At 42.7% G+C, this 19,307-nt stretch overlaps 1 protein-coding gene across 1 annotated transcript; it reads right to left on the bottom strand.

Moving 5' to 3' along the window:
- Positions 1–36: 36 nt before the first annotated feature.
- On the bottom strand, positions 37–14,967 carry LOC123990504 (serine/arginine-rich splicing factor 5-like). Its single transcript, XM_046291059.1, has 8 exons — positions 14,815–14,967; positions 14,143–14,288; positions 9,089–9,159; positions 8,751–8,921; positions 6,536–6,608; positions 2,822–2,895; positions 2,574–2,681; positions 37–1,262 (listed from the first exon to the last, which is right to left on the bottom strand). The coding sequence occupies exons 2-8, from the start codon at positions 14,266–14,268 to the stop codon at positions 911–913; spliced, it is 975 nt and encodes a 324-aa protein (XP_046147015.1). The 5' UTR covers positions 14,269–14,288; positions 14,815–14,967; the 3' UTR covers positions 37–910.
- Between the last annotated feature and the right edge of the window lie 4,340 nt (positions 14,968–19,307).

Genomic DNA, 19,307 nt, shown 5'->3' on the forward strand with positions numbered 1-19,307 from the left:
ACTGGGGGGGGGAAGAGCTCAAATCAGACTTCATGCTTTAGTGTACAAAAGGTTTTTATTTTCCAAACTATTGTCTAGGCGTTAACCTCGTCACAATAAGTTGTATAAGGGAGATATAAAGCGGAACAGAAACACCACTCCATTTAAACATTCAATACAAATGGGCTCAAATAAAAACAGCACGTACAACGTTTTCACAGGGTGTCTTCACTGAGGATAAAACAGAAATCCCCTAACAGTTACCTTACACCACCCCTACAGAGGATAAAACATTATTTTACTGCCAATCACAACAAAGACCCACACACAAAAAAAAGAGATGGTATTCTATCAAAAAATAACAGCATAAAACATAAATCCCCTAACAGTTACCTTACACCACCCCTACACTGAGATAAGAATGGTACGACCCAAAACATTAACCAATCACATTCCTTACCATCATGCAACAGTACTTGAATTCTCAACAGTTCATGATATCAGAGCTACCAACCAACAGCAGGGGGAGGGGGAATCAATCACACATGAGCTTTGAATGACAAAAAAAAAACATTCCAAGTAAAATTACTGACTGAAACAAAACCAGTAAAAAAAAGGTTTAGGGAATAAATGCTCATAATGTAACCGTCATTGTGTTCAGAGACTGATGCTTTTACTGAGAACACCCATGATGCTGCAGGAGGTCAAAGGTCAGCCATGTCAGAAGAGGGGGGGGGGGGGGGGACAGAGGGGGAAATACAGATTCAGAAGGCCAGTACTGCTAGGTGTTACAGTTCCTGGCCCTGACCTGTAGTCTTACTAAAACTGTGTGTGTGTGTGTGTGTTCATGTTTGTCTTAATGAGAGTGTATTCATGTACTGTGTGCGAGTGTGAGCTCATGTCAAAACGTGTATATTCCTGTTCTCAATACTCAGTGGCGGCTGTCTGTGGACGGGGAACGAGAGCCACGAGACCTAGACCTGGAAGGTGACCTGGAAGGTGCACGCTGTGCAGGGGGAGGGGAGTGGGGAGAGGCAGACTTGCTGGGCTTGGAGGGCCGTTTGGAGGAAGTGGAGGTCTCCTTGGCCCTGGGCGGTGGGGAACCAGGGGCGGCTCCTCCTGCACCGCCGCGGGGGGCCGGGGAGCCGCTGTGGGACCGAGAACGGGAGCGGTTATAGTCCCTCTTGGGGGAGTGGGACCTGGAACGACGGGGTGTCCTGGAGCGGGACGGGGAGCGGTTACGAGAACGGGAACGAGAGGAGCTCTCTGAACGGGAGCGACTCCTGGAGAAGAGGAAGGAGAAAAGGAGAAACCCACGTCAAGTCACTTTGACCACACCCCCCTTTTTTTGGATTTAAACAGAACTTTACATACCCAAGTGGTCAGTGTGACTTTTTGGATCTGAATGTCAAAACTTTGACAAAGATTCTCAAAGTTGACCCATTTTAAAATACCATGCCTTTAAAAATCACTGGAAAATAAATCGGTTAAGGATCTTTTAAAAGCTTTAAGTAAAAAAATAAATGTTTAAGTCTTCTCTTTAACATGACTCAAGTCACGTGAACCTTTCCCCTCCCTTCCTATTAGCATGTTGTAGCTGAGACACTATTTTCTACAGCTATGGTTGTCGTGTTGTGTCACCATCAGTTGAGACATGCTCTTGAACACAGGGTGGGGGTGTCATGTTTCGGCTGATAAAATGTACTAAAATGGAATAGAATTTAAAATTTCAACTTTTCAAAATGGCACCACAAAGATGGTTAGAGGTCCAGGGAGAGAGACAGAGAACATCGAATTGAATAGGAATATCCGTTTTAAAATGATACTGTCAATCCTCTATAGGAAACCTATTGAATTAGCATTTAGATGGTTAGAGGTATACTGTCAATCCTCTATAGGAAACCTATTGAATTAGCATTTAAGTTGACATTCGACAGCGGGTGAACAATCAGTATCAAATATAAAATGGAGAACCGGCTCATTTGCAACGGTCTGAAGGGATAAGTTCATCCTATTTCTGAGATTGTAATGACACCCATCCTGTCTGTATTCAAGAGCATGTTGTGTTGACCGATGGGAGGCACAACACAAAAACATCAGGTGATGTGAAATATAGTCTAATCTACAAAATATACTAATAAAAAAAAAATTATAATAAAAAAGTTTAAAAATGACAATCTTAAATATTTTTCTTCAATAAGTAATCAAGTCGTTTAAAAACCCTGTTTGTAAACTTTTAAATAATTAATCAGCCGTTTATCTTTTCCAGTGATGAAGACACAGATGTCTCATGTTATAGGTCAACGTTGAGCACCTTCATCTCTTGAATGTTTTGGCTTTCAGGTCCAACAGTCACTTTCTGACCACTTCAATGAGCCAACGTGTATGGGAAGTAATTTAGATTCCATCAACAAACAAACAAAAAAGTAGATGGCAAAAGTGATTTCATTCAAATGGATTTACCCGAAATAAAACCATCTGTCTGTCGTCTTATCAGTTCACTGATGCCTTATTCAAATACACCGATAGTACATCCTTCCCTCAGTTCCTTAGAGGAAACATCTAGAAGGGCTTTAGTCTCCAGACCAACTCACCTCTTCTTAGCTGCCTCGATCAGCTTGATTTTCCTTCCATTGATCTCCTTGCCAGACAGCTTCTCAACAGCGTTTTTCAGATCGCTGTAAGAAGCGAACTCGACCACCCTGAAGACCGACATGACAACAACAGGTCAGTAGGGATATAACCGAGACATTGGTTTAAAATGTCCATTATATTAGGAGGAGTATGGACGTTGGCAACGCGTCTAGGAAGAACAGCTAGGGGGAGCGCACGCCATTCTTACCCTTCGTTGAGCTTGGGGCGGTGGGCGTCTGCAAAGGTGACTTCCCCCGCCTGTCTCATGAAATCTTTCAGGTCCTACACAACGACAGGCTAAGTTAGGACCGGACCGGGACAACACTGTCAACATAATGAATCATATTTCCCCAAAGAGAGAAAGATATCATAGAGCAACTACAAAGTAGAGGTCTACCGATTAATCCGAATGGCCGATTAATTAGGGCCGATTTCGAGCTCTCATAACAATCGGAAATCGGTAATTTGACGACAATTTTTTAAATTAATTTAACTAGGCACGTCAGTTAAGAATACATTCTTATTTTCAATGACGGACTAGGAACGGTGGGTTAACTGCCTTGTTCAGGGGCAGAACGACAGATTTTGTACCTTATCAGCTCAGGGATTCAATCTTGCAACCTTACGGTTAACTAGTCCAACGCTCTAACCACCTGCCTCACGAGGAGCCCGCCTGTTACGCAAATGCAGTAAGAAGCCAAGGTAAGTTGCTTGCTAGCATTAAACTTAATCAATCATAATAACTAGTTACTACTACAATAGAAATATAAATGGTAGTAGAGAGAGAAATAGTCCTATAATTCCTATAACTACAACTTCTTACCTGGGAATATTGAAGACTCATGTTAAAAGGAACCACCAGCTTTCATATGTTCTCATATTCTGAGCAAGGAACTTAAACCTTATTTCTTACATGGCACATATTGCACTTTTACTTTCTTCTCCAACACTTTGTTTTTGCGTTATTTAAACCAAATTGAACATGTTTCATGATTTATTTGACGCTAAATTGATTTTATTGATGTATTATATTAAGTTAAAATAAGTGTTCATTCAGTATTGTTGTAATAGTCATTACAAATATATATTTTTAAATCTTTATTTAAAAATTGGCCGATTAATCGGCATCGGCTTTTTGTGTCCTCCAATAATGGGTATCGGCGTTGAAATCATAAATCGGTCGACCTCTACTACAAAGGCTAAGATAACTAGAGGGGTCCAAGAACCTTAGAGAACACTGCAAAATGACTGGCTGTCTGGTCCAGCAACACAGAATCATTGTGTCATAAATGTAAGTTGTCAGTTCAACGGTTAGGTCTGTCTGTGCACGAAGTTGTGTGGGTACATTGACGTCAGCAACCAATCAACTTGACAAAACTAGCCGTTCAGAATACGCCACAGACCTCCTTAAGAAACCCCTTTGTAGCAAATATAAGAGCTTGGCAAAATGGCCAAAAATAAGTATTCAACCGAACAGAGGCTACAAAGCCCTACAAGCTTAAGACCGTTCCTAAGGAAATGTGATGAAAGCCTTTGCCGGAAAAACAAAATGGTAGCTTACACAGTCGGATCTTTTTGCTACTAATATGTCTTTTGACCAATCATATTAGCACTGAAAAATATCTGACCAATCAGTAAAAAACACGGCGAGCGTGCATAAAGATGGCAGAATTTAGATGGCAGAATTCAGATATTGCTATCTGAATTCTGAAATGTTTATGCACACTCGCCGTTCTGTTTTTTAACCCCCCCATGACTGATTGGTCAGATATTTTTCAGTGCTAATACGATTGGTCAGATATTTTTCAGTGCTAATATGATTGGTCAGATATTTTTATATAATATTTTGTTCTTTAATTAACAGCACCCTGGAGCTAAAGTTAGGATCATGTACACTGCTATGATAAAAAAAAAAAATGTAAATATTTTTTATTACCGAGAGCGATGTAAAGAAAGGCTGACAACTTATCAAAACAAAGAATTTGTGGTAGGTGAAAGTGAAACATCTTTATGCAACTCCACTATAGAGAAATAGTAACGGCATCTTGAAAGCACCAGCTACGCCATGGTTCGTTGGACAATGCCTATGGGGAAATTAACTGCGTTTGTTGGATTTTTGGATAAACGGCACATTTAAAAAAAAGCATTCATGTCAAATCAAAATGGCTTCATTAATAAAAAAAGGTAACGTTAACTGACTGCTATTATCTCAGAAGAAAACGTACAAGAGCTCTTAAACTCGTGTTGACCTTAAGTCCGCATTCATTCCAAAACCATTATTCTCTCCCCCGTAGGGACGATTCTACCACGACAATCTTCATCGGCATCACTGAATTTGGAAGGACCTAATATCAATAAGCATAAATGCTTCATAAAAAAGTAACGTTAACTGACTATCGTAATCGTCGAACATGAGGTAATGCATTCTGTTTTTTTTTTAGAACTTTGCTCCATTGGGGAGCCTGTGTAAACACAGCCTACGTGATCTGCAATGGGATCTGTAAAAAAAACGGAGGAAGCTAACGTCAAATATTTCAAGTTGATCCGAACATCGATTGATTATTATTGATTATTTTTTTGCATTGTCTCAAAATTATTGGACCCCGCTGTCTTTAAAAACAACTACACAGAATAGTCATCAATATAAAAAGTCTGCATGACCAGCAGAGGTGTTTGTGTTGATGAACCCCAAGAGCCCTGTCGTCTCTGGCTAGACAGGAGCTCCCTAACACCCGGGACGGGAACCCCATCTAGGGCTCAGCACCCCCCCCTCAGTCTCAGTACAGAGAGTCAACAGGGAGGAAGAGAGGAAACTAATACCTGATATCGACCCCTTTGGAGCAGGCCGTAGCAGGCTCTCCTAGTCCACCATACCATAACCACCTTGATCGCACCTTGTGATCCAACCTTGACCTCTCGTGACCTCGCTCAGCAGATTTTATCCACTTCTGGGCACCTCTCGCGATGTGCGGACGGAACCACAGCACATGGGGAGGGGAGGGGATTGGGAGGGGGGGGAGATATGGATCGATCGAAGCCCCTCAAATTAACGAACCACCATGGATCAGACCAAAACACCGCCACCATCATCATGAACACCATCATCGAATCTCCTCTTTCTGCCTCTCTGTTTGTGATTTGTGTCAGCACGGCGCTCCGGCCATCGAGGCCCCCACCAGGGGGACAGCGAGTGTGAGCGAAGGGGCAGCCAGCGCTTCTAGAGCAGAGCGAGTAGTGGAACCCGGGGCTGGGACCTGACCCTCCCGACCAAGCGAGGGAGCACTCTCTCATACGACCAGCAGGAGGAGAGGAACCAACTAGGAGCGGGCCGACAGGCACGCTGGCTGGCACGACATGGCTCAACCCAGAGAGAGGGACCCTGATTGGGTTAACTCCACCATAAGAAGCGCTCTCTTCCATACGACACAACAGTCAGGCTGGCAAATAAAGGGGTGAAGAATTGGTTAAAATTAAAAAACAGACAAATGGTTTTTCTCCCTCTTGTATCTAATAAACTGCATTCTTTAGCTGCAGCAAATAGCTATGGCTAGCCATTTCTCCACCGGAAGCTCTCAGGAAAGGGCTGGATATGTACTGAGAGCTCTTGATAGGTTATTAAATACTGTGCAAGGAGCCATTTGGGCCAATCACAACACATTTAGTGCTGTCGATTTGCATATTTATTTGCTCTCAGCCCATGGAATATTACCACATATACTAGAATAAACGTAGGCAAAAAAAAAACAAAAAGGAAAGAGTATGAGTCTTGTATTAGTCTTTACCTGGACTGCACCAGGAAGTTGCCTTGAGATCATTACTAGTGAAGATTTCAGGTATAAAGCTGAGCGTTCTCTCCGTCTGATCAGTCAGAGCCTGGAGTTACTAACAGGCAGGTAGAGACACACCCAGGTAAGGAACTCACCTGCCAGCTGACGCGAGATGACAGGTTCTCCACGATGAGACGGTTCTCCGTACGCATCGGAGGAGGGTTCCTACTGCGATGAGGGGGGAGACAAAGAACAGTGTGAGAACCTTGCAGATGATCTAGAATCGTGGTTCCCTTACAGTGGGTGAAAACACATCGGTGGGTCATGGTTGTAGTTCCTTCGTCCTAGCCAAAGCCGGGATGTAGTCCCGACTAGTAGCCTAATACTTTTTTTTTGCTGTGGTGGGAGAGAGAACCGCAGTACTGATTTAGGATCAGTTTTCCCCCTGTCCATTTGTTATAATCTAACATGCGTATCAGATCCTAGAACACCCCCCAACTATGCTTTGAGTCTACAGGACCATGACTGAACTATTTTAGGGGATGAGAGCAGTCTCAGCCCACACAGAGCCGCTGATAGCTTGCTGGTTTCCTAGATTAGGTTGGATCTACACAACATAACCACAAGTGTGTGGACAACTGCTCGTCGAACATCTCGTTCCAAAACCAAGGGCCTTCGCTGCTATAACAGCCTCCACTCTTCTGGGAAGGATTTCCACTAGATGTTGGAACATTGCTGCTATAACAGCCTCCACTCTTCTGGGAAGGCTTTGCACTAGATGTTGGAACATTGCTGCTATAACAGCCTCCACTCTTCTGGGAAGGCTTTGCACTAGATGTTGGAACATTGCTGCTATAACAGCCTCCACTCTTCTGGGAAGGCTTTGCACTAGATGTTGGAACATTGCTGCTGTAACGGCCTCCACTCTCCTGGGAAGGCTTTCCACTAGATGCTGGAACATTGCTGAGGGGAATTGCTTCCATTCAGCCACAAGAGCATTAGTGAGGTCGAACACTGATGTTGGGTGATTAGGCCTTATGCCAATTCATCCCAGGTCAGGGCTCCGTGCAGGCCAGTCAAGTTCTTCCACACCGATGTCGACAAACCATTTCTGTATGGACCTTGCACTGTCATGCTGAAACAGGAAAGGGCCTGCCCCAAACTGTTGCCACAAAGTTGGAAGCACAGAATCATCTAGAAAGTCATTGTAAGCTGTAGTGTTAAGATTTCCCTTCACTGGAACAAAGAGGCTGAGCCCGAACCATGAAAAACAGTCCCAGGCCATTACTCCTCCTCCATCAAACATTACAGTTGGCTCTATGCATGGGGGCTGGTAGCGTTCTCCTGGCATCCGCCAACCCCAGATTTGTCCGTTGGACTGCCAGATGGTGAAGTGCGATACATCACTCCAGTTGACGCTTGGCATTGCGCATGGTGATCTTATGCTTGTGTGCGGCTGCTCGGCCATGGAAACCCATTTCACAAAGCTGCCGACAAAACGTTCTTGTGCCGACGTTGCTTCCAGGGGCAGTTTGGAACTCGGTAGCGGGTGTTGCAACCAAGGACAGATTTTATTTATTTATTATTATAAAGTTTTATTTGACAAGAGCCCACTCTGACCTCGTGTAGTTTACCACTTCACAGCTGAGCCGTTGTTGCTCCAGAGGTTCCAACTTCACAATAACAGCACTTACAATTGACTGGGGGCAGCTCCAGCAGGGCAGATATTTGACAAACTGACTTGTTGGAAAAGTGGCAGTGCTACATTGACAGTCACAGAGCTCTTCAGTAAGGCCATTCTACAGCCAATGTTTGTTCTCAGGAGATTACACGACTGTGTGCTCCATTTTATACACCTGTCAGTATTGGGTGTGGCTGAACTCAAACGAATCCACCAATTTGACGGGGTGTCCACATACTTTTGTATACATTGTTTATATTCATAGCAATTTTCCAAAAAAGGTGCTTCATATTGACAGAAAGTGGAATAAACTGGCATTTGAACTTACTCTGCCAGTTGTCCACTTGGTTGGTTTGTCCTTATGGAAATTTGAGACAAAAACATCCACAGGAATGTATTATTAAGCAAGACTAAAAAATGCTGGTACCGAGAAGTCTATATCCTGGCATGTGCATGCACGCAATTACATTGTGCGCGCGCCTCAGGCGATGAACAAACCGCGAAAGCCACGTACAGACACCAGTGTTTTAAAGTTGGTTTAATAACACCTTGGATGTGTGTATTTTTGTCTCAACTGTCCACAATGTAAAAAGGGACTTCAGAGGCCTTATATGTTGTTAGCGACGAGTGTGGAAAGTCCCCACTGGAAATAGTAGGAGGCTAGCGAATAGTATGAATGTCCATGTTACCTCCGACTATCCTGGGAGCCACGGCCATAGCGATCTGGGAAGCGGCCACCACCACCACCTCCTCCTCCACCACCACCACCACCACCGCCACCACCACCTCCTCCTCCTCCTCTGTCCCCACCGCGTCCTCGGCCACCACGCAGGCGCACTCGGGCGTGCTCAATGGTTACCCTAAGAGAGAGAATGGAGAGGTGAGGGGGGGGGAGAGCCGAGAGAACAGAGGGGCTATGGAAGGATGTTCTAACTACCACAGATCCTTAATTGATATGTGGGCACTGTGAGCCAACGTGGTTGTGAGGTGTAAATGTCCATTGTGAACAGAGCCGCAGTCACTTTACCTCTCGTTGCAGAGCTCCTTGCCGTCCAGCTCATAAACGGCATCCTCAGCATCCCTGGGATCATCAAACTCCTGGACAACAACATAGAACAGTCAGACCACTATCCATTCAAGACCACTATCCATTCTAGACCACAATCCATTCTAGAACACTCAGACCACAATCCATTCTAGAACACTCAGACCACAATCCATTCTAGAACACTCAGACCACAATCCATTCTAGAACACTCAGACCACAATCCATTCTAGAACACTCAGACCACAATCCATTCTAGAACACTCAGACCACAATCCATTCTAGAACACTCAGACCACAATCCATTCTAGAACACTCAGACCACTATCCATTCTAGAACATTCAGCTAGCTAACACAGCAATGACTTGGCGGAGTTGGTAATTGAGGGCTTAGCTAAGCGTGTCAGGGAGTAGATTTAAATGCACACTAACAATTGTAAATAAATGTACATTTTTTTTTGCAGATGACCGAGTACGGCATTAGTAACGTAAACACCGTACTCTGCTAAACTTCATAAAATCTTTTAAAAAAGCAGAGTTAGCAGAGTAAGGTGTTTACTAATGCCATTTGATGTTTTAATGGACAAAATGTGCTTTTCTTTAAAAAAGACAAGGACATTAAGTGACCCCAAACTTAATATAAGCACACACTACCGTTCAAAGGTTTGGGGTCACTGAGAAATGCCCTCATTTTTGAAAGAAAAGCACATTTTGTCCATTAAAATAACAAATTGATCAGAAATACAGTGTAGACATTGTTAATGTTGTAAATTGTGGTCCTTCTGTAGCTCAGTTGGTAGAGCATGGCGCTTGTAACGCCAGGGTAGTGGGTTCGATTCCCGGGACCACCCATACGTAGAATGTATGCACACATGACTGTAAGTCGCTTTGGATAAAAGCGTCTGCTAAATGGCATATATTATTATTATTATTATTAAATTACTATTGTAGCTGGAAATGGCAGATTTTTTAATGGAATATCTACAAAGGCGTACAGAGGCCCATTATCAGCAACCATCACTCCTGTGTTCCAATGGCATGTTGTGTTAGCTAATCCAAGTTTATCATTTTAAAAAGGCTAATTGATCAATAGAAACAATAATTGATCAATAGAAAAAATAATTGGCCAGAAACAAAGAACTTTCTTCTGAAACTCAGTCTATTCTTGTTCTGAGGAATTATGGCTATTCCATGCGAGAAATTGCCACGAAACATCTCGGACAACACTGTAACCAGAATAGAAAGAGTGGGAGGGAGAGTGGGAGGCCCCGGTGCACAACTGAGCAAGAGGACAAGTACATCAGAGGGTCTAGTTTGATTAACAGACACCTCACAAGTCCTCAACTGGCAGCCTCATTAAATAGTACTCGCAAAACACCAGTCTCAACGTCAACAGTGAAGAGGCGACTCCGGGATGCTGGCCTTCTAGGCAGAGTTCCTCTGTCCAGTGTCTGTGTTCTTTTGACCATCTTAAATCTTTTCTTTTTATTGGCCAGTCTGAGATGTGGCTTTTTCTTTGCAACTCTGCCTAGAAGGCCAGCATCCCAGAGTCGCCTCTCCACTGTTTATGTTGAGACTGGTGTTTTGCGGGTACTATTTAATGACGCTGGCCAGCCTAGTTTATCCCCTGAAAGTTAACTTGTTAACTAGCCACATTGACACGACCTGTTATTAGTTAGCACCTGCCCAATGTAGCCCGTGTACACAGGAAGATGTAGTATGGAGAATATGAGCCATTTTGGCCTGTTTAGGAGTTGTGTGTTTGATGTCTGTCAGGAGTTATTTTCTGCTTGTTCTGTACACCAGCGGGTACTATATGTTGGGGTCATAGGTCAATGGTCTCACGTGCATGTAGGTATCACAGGTGACCAGGAAGGGTTTAGTACAGGTGAGAGGAGAGCACAGAGTTCTTACCGTGTCACAGGTACAGCTTATAGACTGCACGTGTTCACCTTTTGAATAGGAATGCGTTTTGGAGCTATTTATAGACGCAATAAAATGGGAACTACACCCCAAAAGAGTAATGTTTGGAAAGCGGATTTTGTGTTAGCATTATGATCAGCTCTCCTCTGCGCCAGTGCATAGGGAATCGCCACTACAGAGATAGTTTGCTAAATGGCAAGACAATCTAAACCCTTCCTTGTTTATTCACAAGTTGCATGTTTCATCACAATATTATTTATTATGTTTGTTTTGGACTGATGCCCCCCGACTGAGCGTTCTACTCACTGCATCTCTAATAAGAGCTGATGAAAAGTCAATCAAAAGTGCATCATCGATGAGCGCCGATGAAGATTATCTGAAGTGCATTACAGGGGCTTAGAAACACGATGCCATTCATAAAGGAAGCAAATCATTAGTGGGATGGCAGGGTAGCCTAGTGGTTAGAGCTTTGGTCTAGTAACCGGAAGGTTGCAAGTGCAAACCCCCGAGCTGTCGTTCTGCCCCTGAACAGGCAGTTAACCCACTGTTCCAGTTAACCCACTGTCATTGAAAATAAGAATTTGTTCTTAACTGACTTGCCTAGTTAAATAAAGGTAAAATAAAAAAATAAAAAGTTTTAAAAAATCCTAGGAAAACCCCTTGTCATCATTCTGAAGTCGCCAGATTGACTTTAGATGCAGTACAACGTTAGCGTCGCTAGCTATTTTTGAACAACATTGGCATCTGCCTAAAGTAAATTTGACATGATAATGCTGGCAAAGTTGTTTCCTACAAAAAAAACCTTTGACTTAACTTAAGCCATGTCATCGTATTTCCAGGCACTAGATTGTAATTTTGACTAAACCGTCACCAGCCTCCGTCCAGAATGACCGGGCACCACTACTGCGCCGGCAATAGAGGGCGGCTTTAAACTTTCATAACATCGGCCCGACTCGACCGCGTTTAGGAGGAGCAACCTATGAATGTGTTGGCCAGGCATCAACATTCTATTCTGATGTCTCGCCAATGCTCTCAAAATCACATATTTCCTGTTTTGAAACGATCAACCAAAGGTGTGAGTGCATACTGGGTAGCGAGCCAATTCATCTCTGTCAGCAGCAATCGTGATTAAACACTATTTAATTTTTTTTTTTTTTTTTTTTTAAACAAAAATGGAAGAGGGGATAATGTTAACTTCACTAAGTAGGTCTACATTGGTTGGATTAAAAAGTATATGAGTTCTACTTACCACTTCACGACGTTTCTACTGTACGAAGTTTCTACTGGTAGCTTGCTAAGTAAACATCAGCTAACAGAACATCGACAAAAAGCACCCGTCTGTTGATTGACCGGCAGAGCCCACAACGGATGGGAAATTAACCTTATCCACTCCTCGTCAGGTATAGATCACTTTGATTTCACATCACTCCTATCCAATAAATGGTGGCCAATATTGAGAGAAATTGTGAAGCTACCCTCGCTAATTTAAAGTCATAAAAAGCAGGCAGTGACCCTGAACTCTGTGGAACTCTGATAGAGCTAAACGTGCTCAATTTATTTGCATGGAATCAAAAATCGGTAAGTAGTCTAGTAGTTCTGACTGTGATCTTTAAGAGGTGACGATATTAAAAGCAAATATTTAACATTGACTTTAAAAAACAGCACAGTTGTCAATGGTTTCAGCAGGCAAATCAAAAACTCCATCTTATTGTGACCAGCTTTTTCTTATTTAACTGACTTTCCTAGTTAAATAAAAGGTGAAGAACAAGTTCTTATTTACAATGATGGCCTGCCGGGGAACAGTGGGTTAACTGCCTTGTTCCGGGGGCAAAATGACAGATTTTTACTTTGTCAGCCCGGGGATTCGATCCAGCAACCGATCGGTTACCAGTCCAACGCTCTAACCACTAGGCTATTTATCTTCTAAATAGTTCAGATACAAACTCTGGGCATGTTCGTAAATACACTGTGGCTAACTACTTAGATTTCAGATCACTCACATTTGAGTGTGCTCGGGCATATGGGCTGGGTGAGGTTCTCTCTCATTTTGTCTGGAAGTAGCTAGCAATCCAGCCAACTTCAGCCAGATAGCTTGGGTGCTTGACTGCCGTTCACAACGCTAGGAGCAACCCTACTCCTCCCTTACAAACCAATAGTACAGTTGAAACTGCAGTAACTGTAGCCGACTGGGGTATTTACACTGCACAAGATCAGCAGTATTTTGTATTTCGAAAGCAGTATTTTTTCGTAAAGCCCGGGCCACTCTCTGAGAACAAAACACTCTGAACTTACTAAAGACCCAGACCACAATTGAAGGCAATTCACTCCGGAGGGCACTTGTAAATTCAGAGCTTTGTCAGATTGTCCTTTTGCAAATTCAGGGCGTTTTGCTCTCAGATCGCACACTGGACGCTGTGACCGAGGAGTATGGTTGATCCAAGGGTTCTGCCCTAACAATGGTAGTCAAGCACCCAAGCGAACTGGCTAAAATTAGCTCGCTTGCTAACTACTTCCAGACATAAATGAAAGAACACCTCACTGACCATTCTAGCTGAGCTGGTTAGGCTGTTTTGGGGATATAAACAAGGAATTTATCAAACAAAAAGGACCATTTGTGATGTGTCTGGGACACATTGGGGTGCCAACTTAAGATCTTCAAAGGTAAAGGCATGAATTATATAGTTGTGTCGCACCTGCCTGGTTGAAATATTTTCATGTGTTTGTATGATGGGGCGCTGTCCTCGGATAATCGCATGGTTTGCTTTCACCGTAAAGCCTGGGCGGCTGGATTAAGAAGTTAGTTTCTTGAAATCGGAGTAGATCGTGAATATATGAACGCCCCTGTAGGCCTGAACTCAGAATAACTCAGAATCAAATAGGCATTACAAAAATAACACGGTCGCTGTGGTAGAAAGTTTATTATGAGTGGCGATGTTCTGCATATAAATCAAGAGTTCCATTTGGTAGCCCGATTTCAGATGTGTCCATGTAAACTAGGATTGTTAGGGAAATCGTTATTGCAATGTATGCAAACATTTTTTATTTATTTAAATGAACTATTAATTAAATAAAAAATAATTAAAAAAAGGTGTGCAATTTGTGTGTATACTGACCACAAAACCAAAGCCCCTCTTGAGGTCGATGTCTCGGATGCGGCCGTATCCTTTAAAGAATCTCTCCACGTCCTTCTCTCTGGCGGACGGGTTCAACCGGCCCACAAATATGCGGCATCCACTCATTCTGGCCGTAGGATGTGTATCTGATAGCAAAACAGCAAAAGAAATCGACCTATGATGACAAATATTTTTTGTTGTTGGTTGATGAAAACGACCTACGACGACACTATATTGAAGGAATGTTGTTAAAACGTCGTGTCAGGTGGCCCAGTCACCAGAAATACTTTTAATGCGCACACCCACATCATTCATTAGCGAACAGCATTTCTTTTTTTTTTGTTGCAAACGTTAGCTAGAATACCATCGTTTCCAACGTGCAAAATGTAAACAGAAGTTCAATACATTATCAAAATAAATATAATAAACCGTGCAATCATCTATACCCATGCCGGAGAGGTTTCAAAAGCGAGTATTTATCGTTAACTGCGACAGTCATCGTGCAATTTTTTTATTTTGGTGGGGGGCCTTGTGATTGCGTGATCGCAAGATAAACACCACAAAGATAACACTAACAAGCTTGTTAACCACATTGTTTCCGATTAGCAATACTTGTGCATCAACATCAGTTACATCCATTTTAATTGTGAAAATATTCATCTTTTAACATACCTTTCTGTGTTTTTCTTCTGCTGGGGGGGAGATTGACTTGCTGCCTCTTGAAAACACAGCGGAAAAAGACACGCACACAAAATGGAGTCTGGCTTTTCAATGACACGGTGCGGTTGTACCACAGAACAACCAGATATTTCACTGGATGTATAAATGTGAAGCATCTGGTTTGCGATGTCATTCACTACCAAATATGGTAGGGAGAGGAAGCCCACTGGCGGGCTGGGGGAGGAGATGGATTTTGGCCGATATTATGCAAATCTTCTTATCAATTATAATATATATATATATAATTGATAATATATATATATATTATATATATATATTCACTCTGGAGGGCAGAGGGCAGTTTATCTCAATACAGTTTTCTGTTATGAACAGAACGGACTAAGTTTTGTTGACTTCAACAAATTGAGTTATTGCACAGGGTTAGTTCACAGAGTAGGCGTTCCCTATGGGAAATATGCAGATGTGATTACAACGCGCCAATAGGATCTCACTAGCTTGTGCTTGGCTCTGCCCACCTCCTTACTTGTTCTGCCCACTATGACTCATTTGTTCGCATTGGAAACGGTAAGCTGTGGTCTGTCTTGGTTTAGTTATAAAAACTCTTTGGTAGTACTTTATCTAGCCGCTAGGTATCACCAGTCAGTGGTTCAAAATCTACATAAAACAATGGTTGGTGGCACTCGTCACTCATAGTAGTAGGAGGACCCAATATAAAATGGCATGGCGCTTTATTTAACATTTAAGTCATTTAGCAGACGCTCTTATCCAGAGCGACTTACACATTGGTGCATTCACCTTATGTTTATGTCCTAGAGTTGATGTACTGCTGATATGTTGCTGTTGTGTTTACAGTTAGTAAGATGAACAGCTAGCCAGTATGATCTGTCCTCCAATGAGGTGTGGTTGTCCAGGAGTGTCCTTGAGGAGGTCACAGTGGGTAGGCCTTAAAAGCATCTGTTCTCTACAGGCCTTTCGTACCATGTCTACTATGGGTCTATCCATCTTTTAGCCTGCTTTACTTACTTCACATCAATCTTTGGGCCGCTGAATAAAAACACTAAACACAGATCAATTCAGGGTGTTCTTAAAATGTGTTTTATGTTCTGCTTCCTTACAACGTAAAACAGGGAGGTTAGAGAAGGTCTAGGTCCTCTTTAAAACAGGGAGGTTACAGAAGGTCTAGGTCCTCTTTAAAACATAGAGATTACAGAAGGTCTAGGTCCTCTTTAAAACATGGAGGTTACAGAAGGTCTAGGTCCTCTTTAAAACATGGAGGTTACAGAAGGTCTAGGTCCTCGTTAAAACAGGGAGATAACAGAAGGTCTAGGTCCTCGTTAAAACATGGAGGTTACAGAAGGTCTAGGTCCTCTTTAAAACAGGGAGGTTACAGAAGGTCTAGGTCCTCTTTAAAACATGGAGGTTACAGAAGGTCTAGGTCCTCTTTAAAACAGGGAGGTTACAGAAGGTCTAGGTCCTCGTTAAAACATGGAGGTTACAGAAGGTCTAGGTCCTCGTTAAAACAGGGAGGTTACAGAAGGTCTAGGTCCTCTTTAAAACATGGAGGTTACAGAAGGTCTAGGTCCTCTTTAAAACAGGGAGGTTACAGAAGGTATAGGTCCTCTTTAAAACATGGAGGTTACAGAAGGTCTAGGTCCTCTTTAAAACAGGGAGGTTACAGAAGGTCTAGGTCCTCTTTAAAACAGGAAGGTTACAGAAGGTCTAGGTCCTCTTTAAAACAGGGAGGTTACGGAAGGTCTAGGGCCTCATTAAAACATGGAGGTTACAGAAGGTCTAGGTCCTCTTTAAAACAGGGAGGTTACAGAAGGTCTAGGTCCTCTTTAAAACAGGGAGGTTACAGAAGGTCTAGGTCCTCTTTAAAACAGGGAGGTTACAGAAGGTCTAGGTCCTCTTTAAAACAGGGAGGTGCAACCTTCCAGTTGCATTTAATAAATCACAGGTTTAATTGTTTTTAAAAATTGAATCATGGGCTGAATAAAGTGGGTCAATATAAAACAATCAATGATCATGGCTTGTATAAAAGGTTACCCACAGGGTTAATCTGCTTTATATTTCCGAAACCCTTTTGAGTAAAGAAATGCCAATGTTCGCCTGAAACTATATAGGGAATAGGGCTCTAGTCTATAGTAGTGCACTATATAGGGAATAGGGCTCTGGTCTATAGTAGTACCACTATATAGGGAATAGGGTTCTGGTCTATAGTAGTACCACTATATAGGGAATAGGGCTCTGGTCTATAGTAGTGCACTATATAGGGAATAGGGCTCTGGTCTATAGTAGTACCACTATATAGGGAATAGGGTTCTGGTCTATAGTAGTCCACTATATAGGGAATAGGGCTCTGGTCTATAGTAGTACCACTATACTATATAGGGAATAGGGTTCTGCTCTATAGTAGTACCACTATATAGGGAATAGGGTTCTGGTCTATAGTAGTCCACTATATAGGGAATAGGGCTCTGGTCTATAGTAGTCCACTATATAGGGAATAGGGTTCTGCTCTATAGTAGTCCACTATATAGGGAATAGGGCTCTGGTCTATAGTAGTACCACTATATAGGGAATAGGGTTCTGGTCTATAGTAGTCCACTATATAGGGAATAGGGCTCTGGTCTATAGTAGTACCACTATATAGGGAATAGGGCTCTGGTCTATAGTAGTACCACTATATAGGGAATAGGGCTCTGGTCTATAGTAGTACCACTATATAGGGAATAGGGCTCTGGTCTATAGTAGTACCACTACATAGGGAATAGGGCTCTGGTCTATAGTAGTACCACTACATAGGGAATAGGGCTCTGGTCTATAGTAGTACCACTACATAAGGAATAGGGCTCTGGTCTATAGTAGTACCACTACATAGGGAATAGGGCTCTGGTCTATAGTAGTGCACTACATAGGGAATAGGGTTCTGGTCTATAGTAGTCCACTATATAGGGAATAGGGCTCTGGTCTATAGTAGTGCACTATATAGGGAATAGGGCTCTGGTCTATAGTAGTGCACTACATAGGGAATAGGGTTCTGGTCTATAGTAGTGCACTACATAGGGAATAGGGCTCTGGTCTATAGTAGTCCACTATATAGGGAATAGGGCTCTGGTCTATAGTAGTACCACTACATAGGGAATAGGGCTCTGGTCTATAGTAGTGCACTACATAGGGAATAGGGTTCTGGTCTATAGTAGTCCACTATATAGGGAATAGGGCTCTGGTCTATAGTAGTGCACTACATCGGGAATAGGGTTCTGCTCTATAGTAGTCCACTATATAGGGAATAGGGCTCTGGTCTATAGTAGTCCACTATATAGGGAATAGGGCTCTAGTAGTCTATATAGTGCACTACATCGGGAATAGGGTTCTGCTCTATAGTAGTCCACTATATAGGGAATAGGGCTCTGGTCTATAGTAGTCCACTATATAGGGAATAGGGCTCTGGTCTATAGTAGTACCACTACATCGGGAATAGGGTTCTGCTCTATAGTAGTCCACTATATAGGGAATAGGGCTCTGGTCTATAGTAGTCCACTATATAGGGAATAGGGCTCTGGTCTATAGTAGTACCACTACATCGGGAATAGGGTTCTGCTCTATAGTAGTCCACTATATAGGGAATAGGGCTCTGGTCTATAGTAGTCCACTATATAGGGAATAGGGCTCTGGTCTATAGTAGTACCACTATATAGGGAATAGGGTTCTGGTCTATAGTAGTCCACTATATAGGGAATAGGGCTCTGGTCTATAGTAGTACACTATATAGGGAATAGGGTTCTGCTCTATAGTAGTCCACTATATAGGGAATAGGGCTCTGGTCTATAGTAGTCCACTATATAGGGAATAGGGCTCTGGTCTATAGTAGTACCACTACATCGGGAATAGGGTTCTGCTCTATAGTAGTCCACTATATAGGGAATAGGGCTCTGGTCTATAGTAGTCCACTATATAGGGAATAGGGCTCTGGTCTATAGTAGTCCACTATATAGGGAATAGGGTTCTGGTCTATAGTAGTCCACTATATAGGGAATAGGGCTCTGGTCTATAGTAGTCCACTATATAGGGAATAGGGCTCTGGTCTATAGTAGTACCACTACATCGGGAATAGGGTTCTGCTCTATAGTAGTGCACTACATCGGGAATAGGGTTCTGGTCTATAGTAGTGCACTACATCGGGAATAGGGTTCTGGTCTATAGTAGTCCACTATATAGGGAATAGGGCTCTGGTCTATAGTAGTACCACTATATAGGGAATAGGGTTCTGGTCTATAGTAGTACCACTATATAGGGAATAGGGCTCTGGTCTATAGTAGTACCACTATATAGGGAATAGGGCTCTGGTCTATAGTAGTGCACTATATAGGGAATAGGGCTCTGGTCTATAGTAGTGCACTATATAGGGAATAGGGCTCTGGTCTATAGTAGTACCACTATATAGGGAATAGGGTTCTGGTCTATAGTAGTCCACTATATAG

The sequence above is a fragment of the Oncorhynchus gorbuscha genome, linkage group LG12 (genome assembly GCF_021184085.1).
Source record: "Oncorhynchus gorbuscha isolate QuinsamMale2020 ecotype Even-year linkage group LG12, OgorEven_v1.0, whole genome shotgun sequence".
In the NCBI taxonomy this organism is placed as follows: Eukaryota; Metazoa; Chordata; class Actinopteri; order Salmoniformes; family Salmonidae; genus Oncorhynchus; species Oncorhynchus gorbuscha.

Excerpts from the sequence above, each read along its gene's own strand:
- LOC123990504 (XM_046291059.1), bottom strand. The coding sequence starts at position 14,268 with ATGAGTGGATGCCGCATATTTGTGGGCCGGTTGAACCCGTCCGCCAGA. Across the intron at positions 9,160-14,142 it reads AGAGGGGCTTTGGTTTTGTG|GAGTTTGATGATCCCAGGGA; the intron begins GTCAGTATACAC and ends GTTGTTGTCCAG. Across the intron at positions 8,922-9,088 it reads AAGGAGCTCTGCAACGAGAG|GGTAACCATTGAGCACGCCC; the intron begins GTAAAGTGACTG and ends TCTCTCTCTTAG.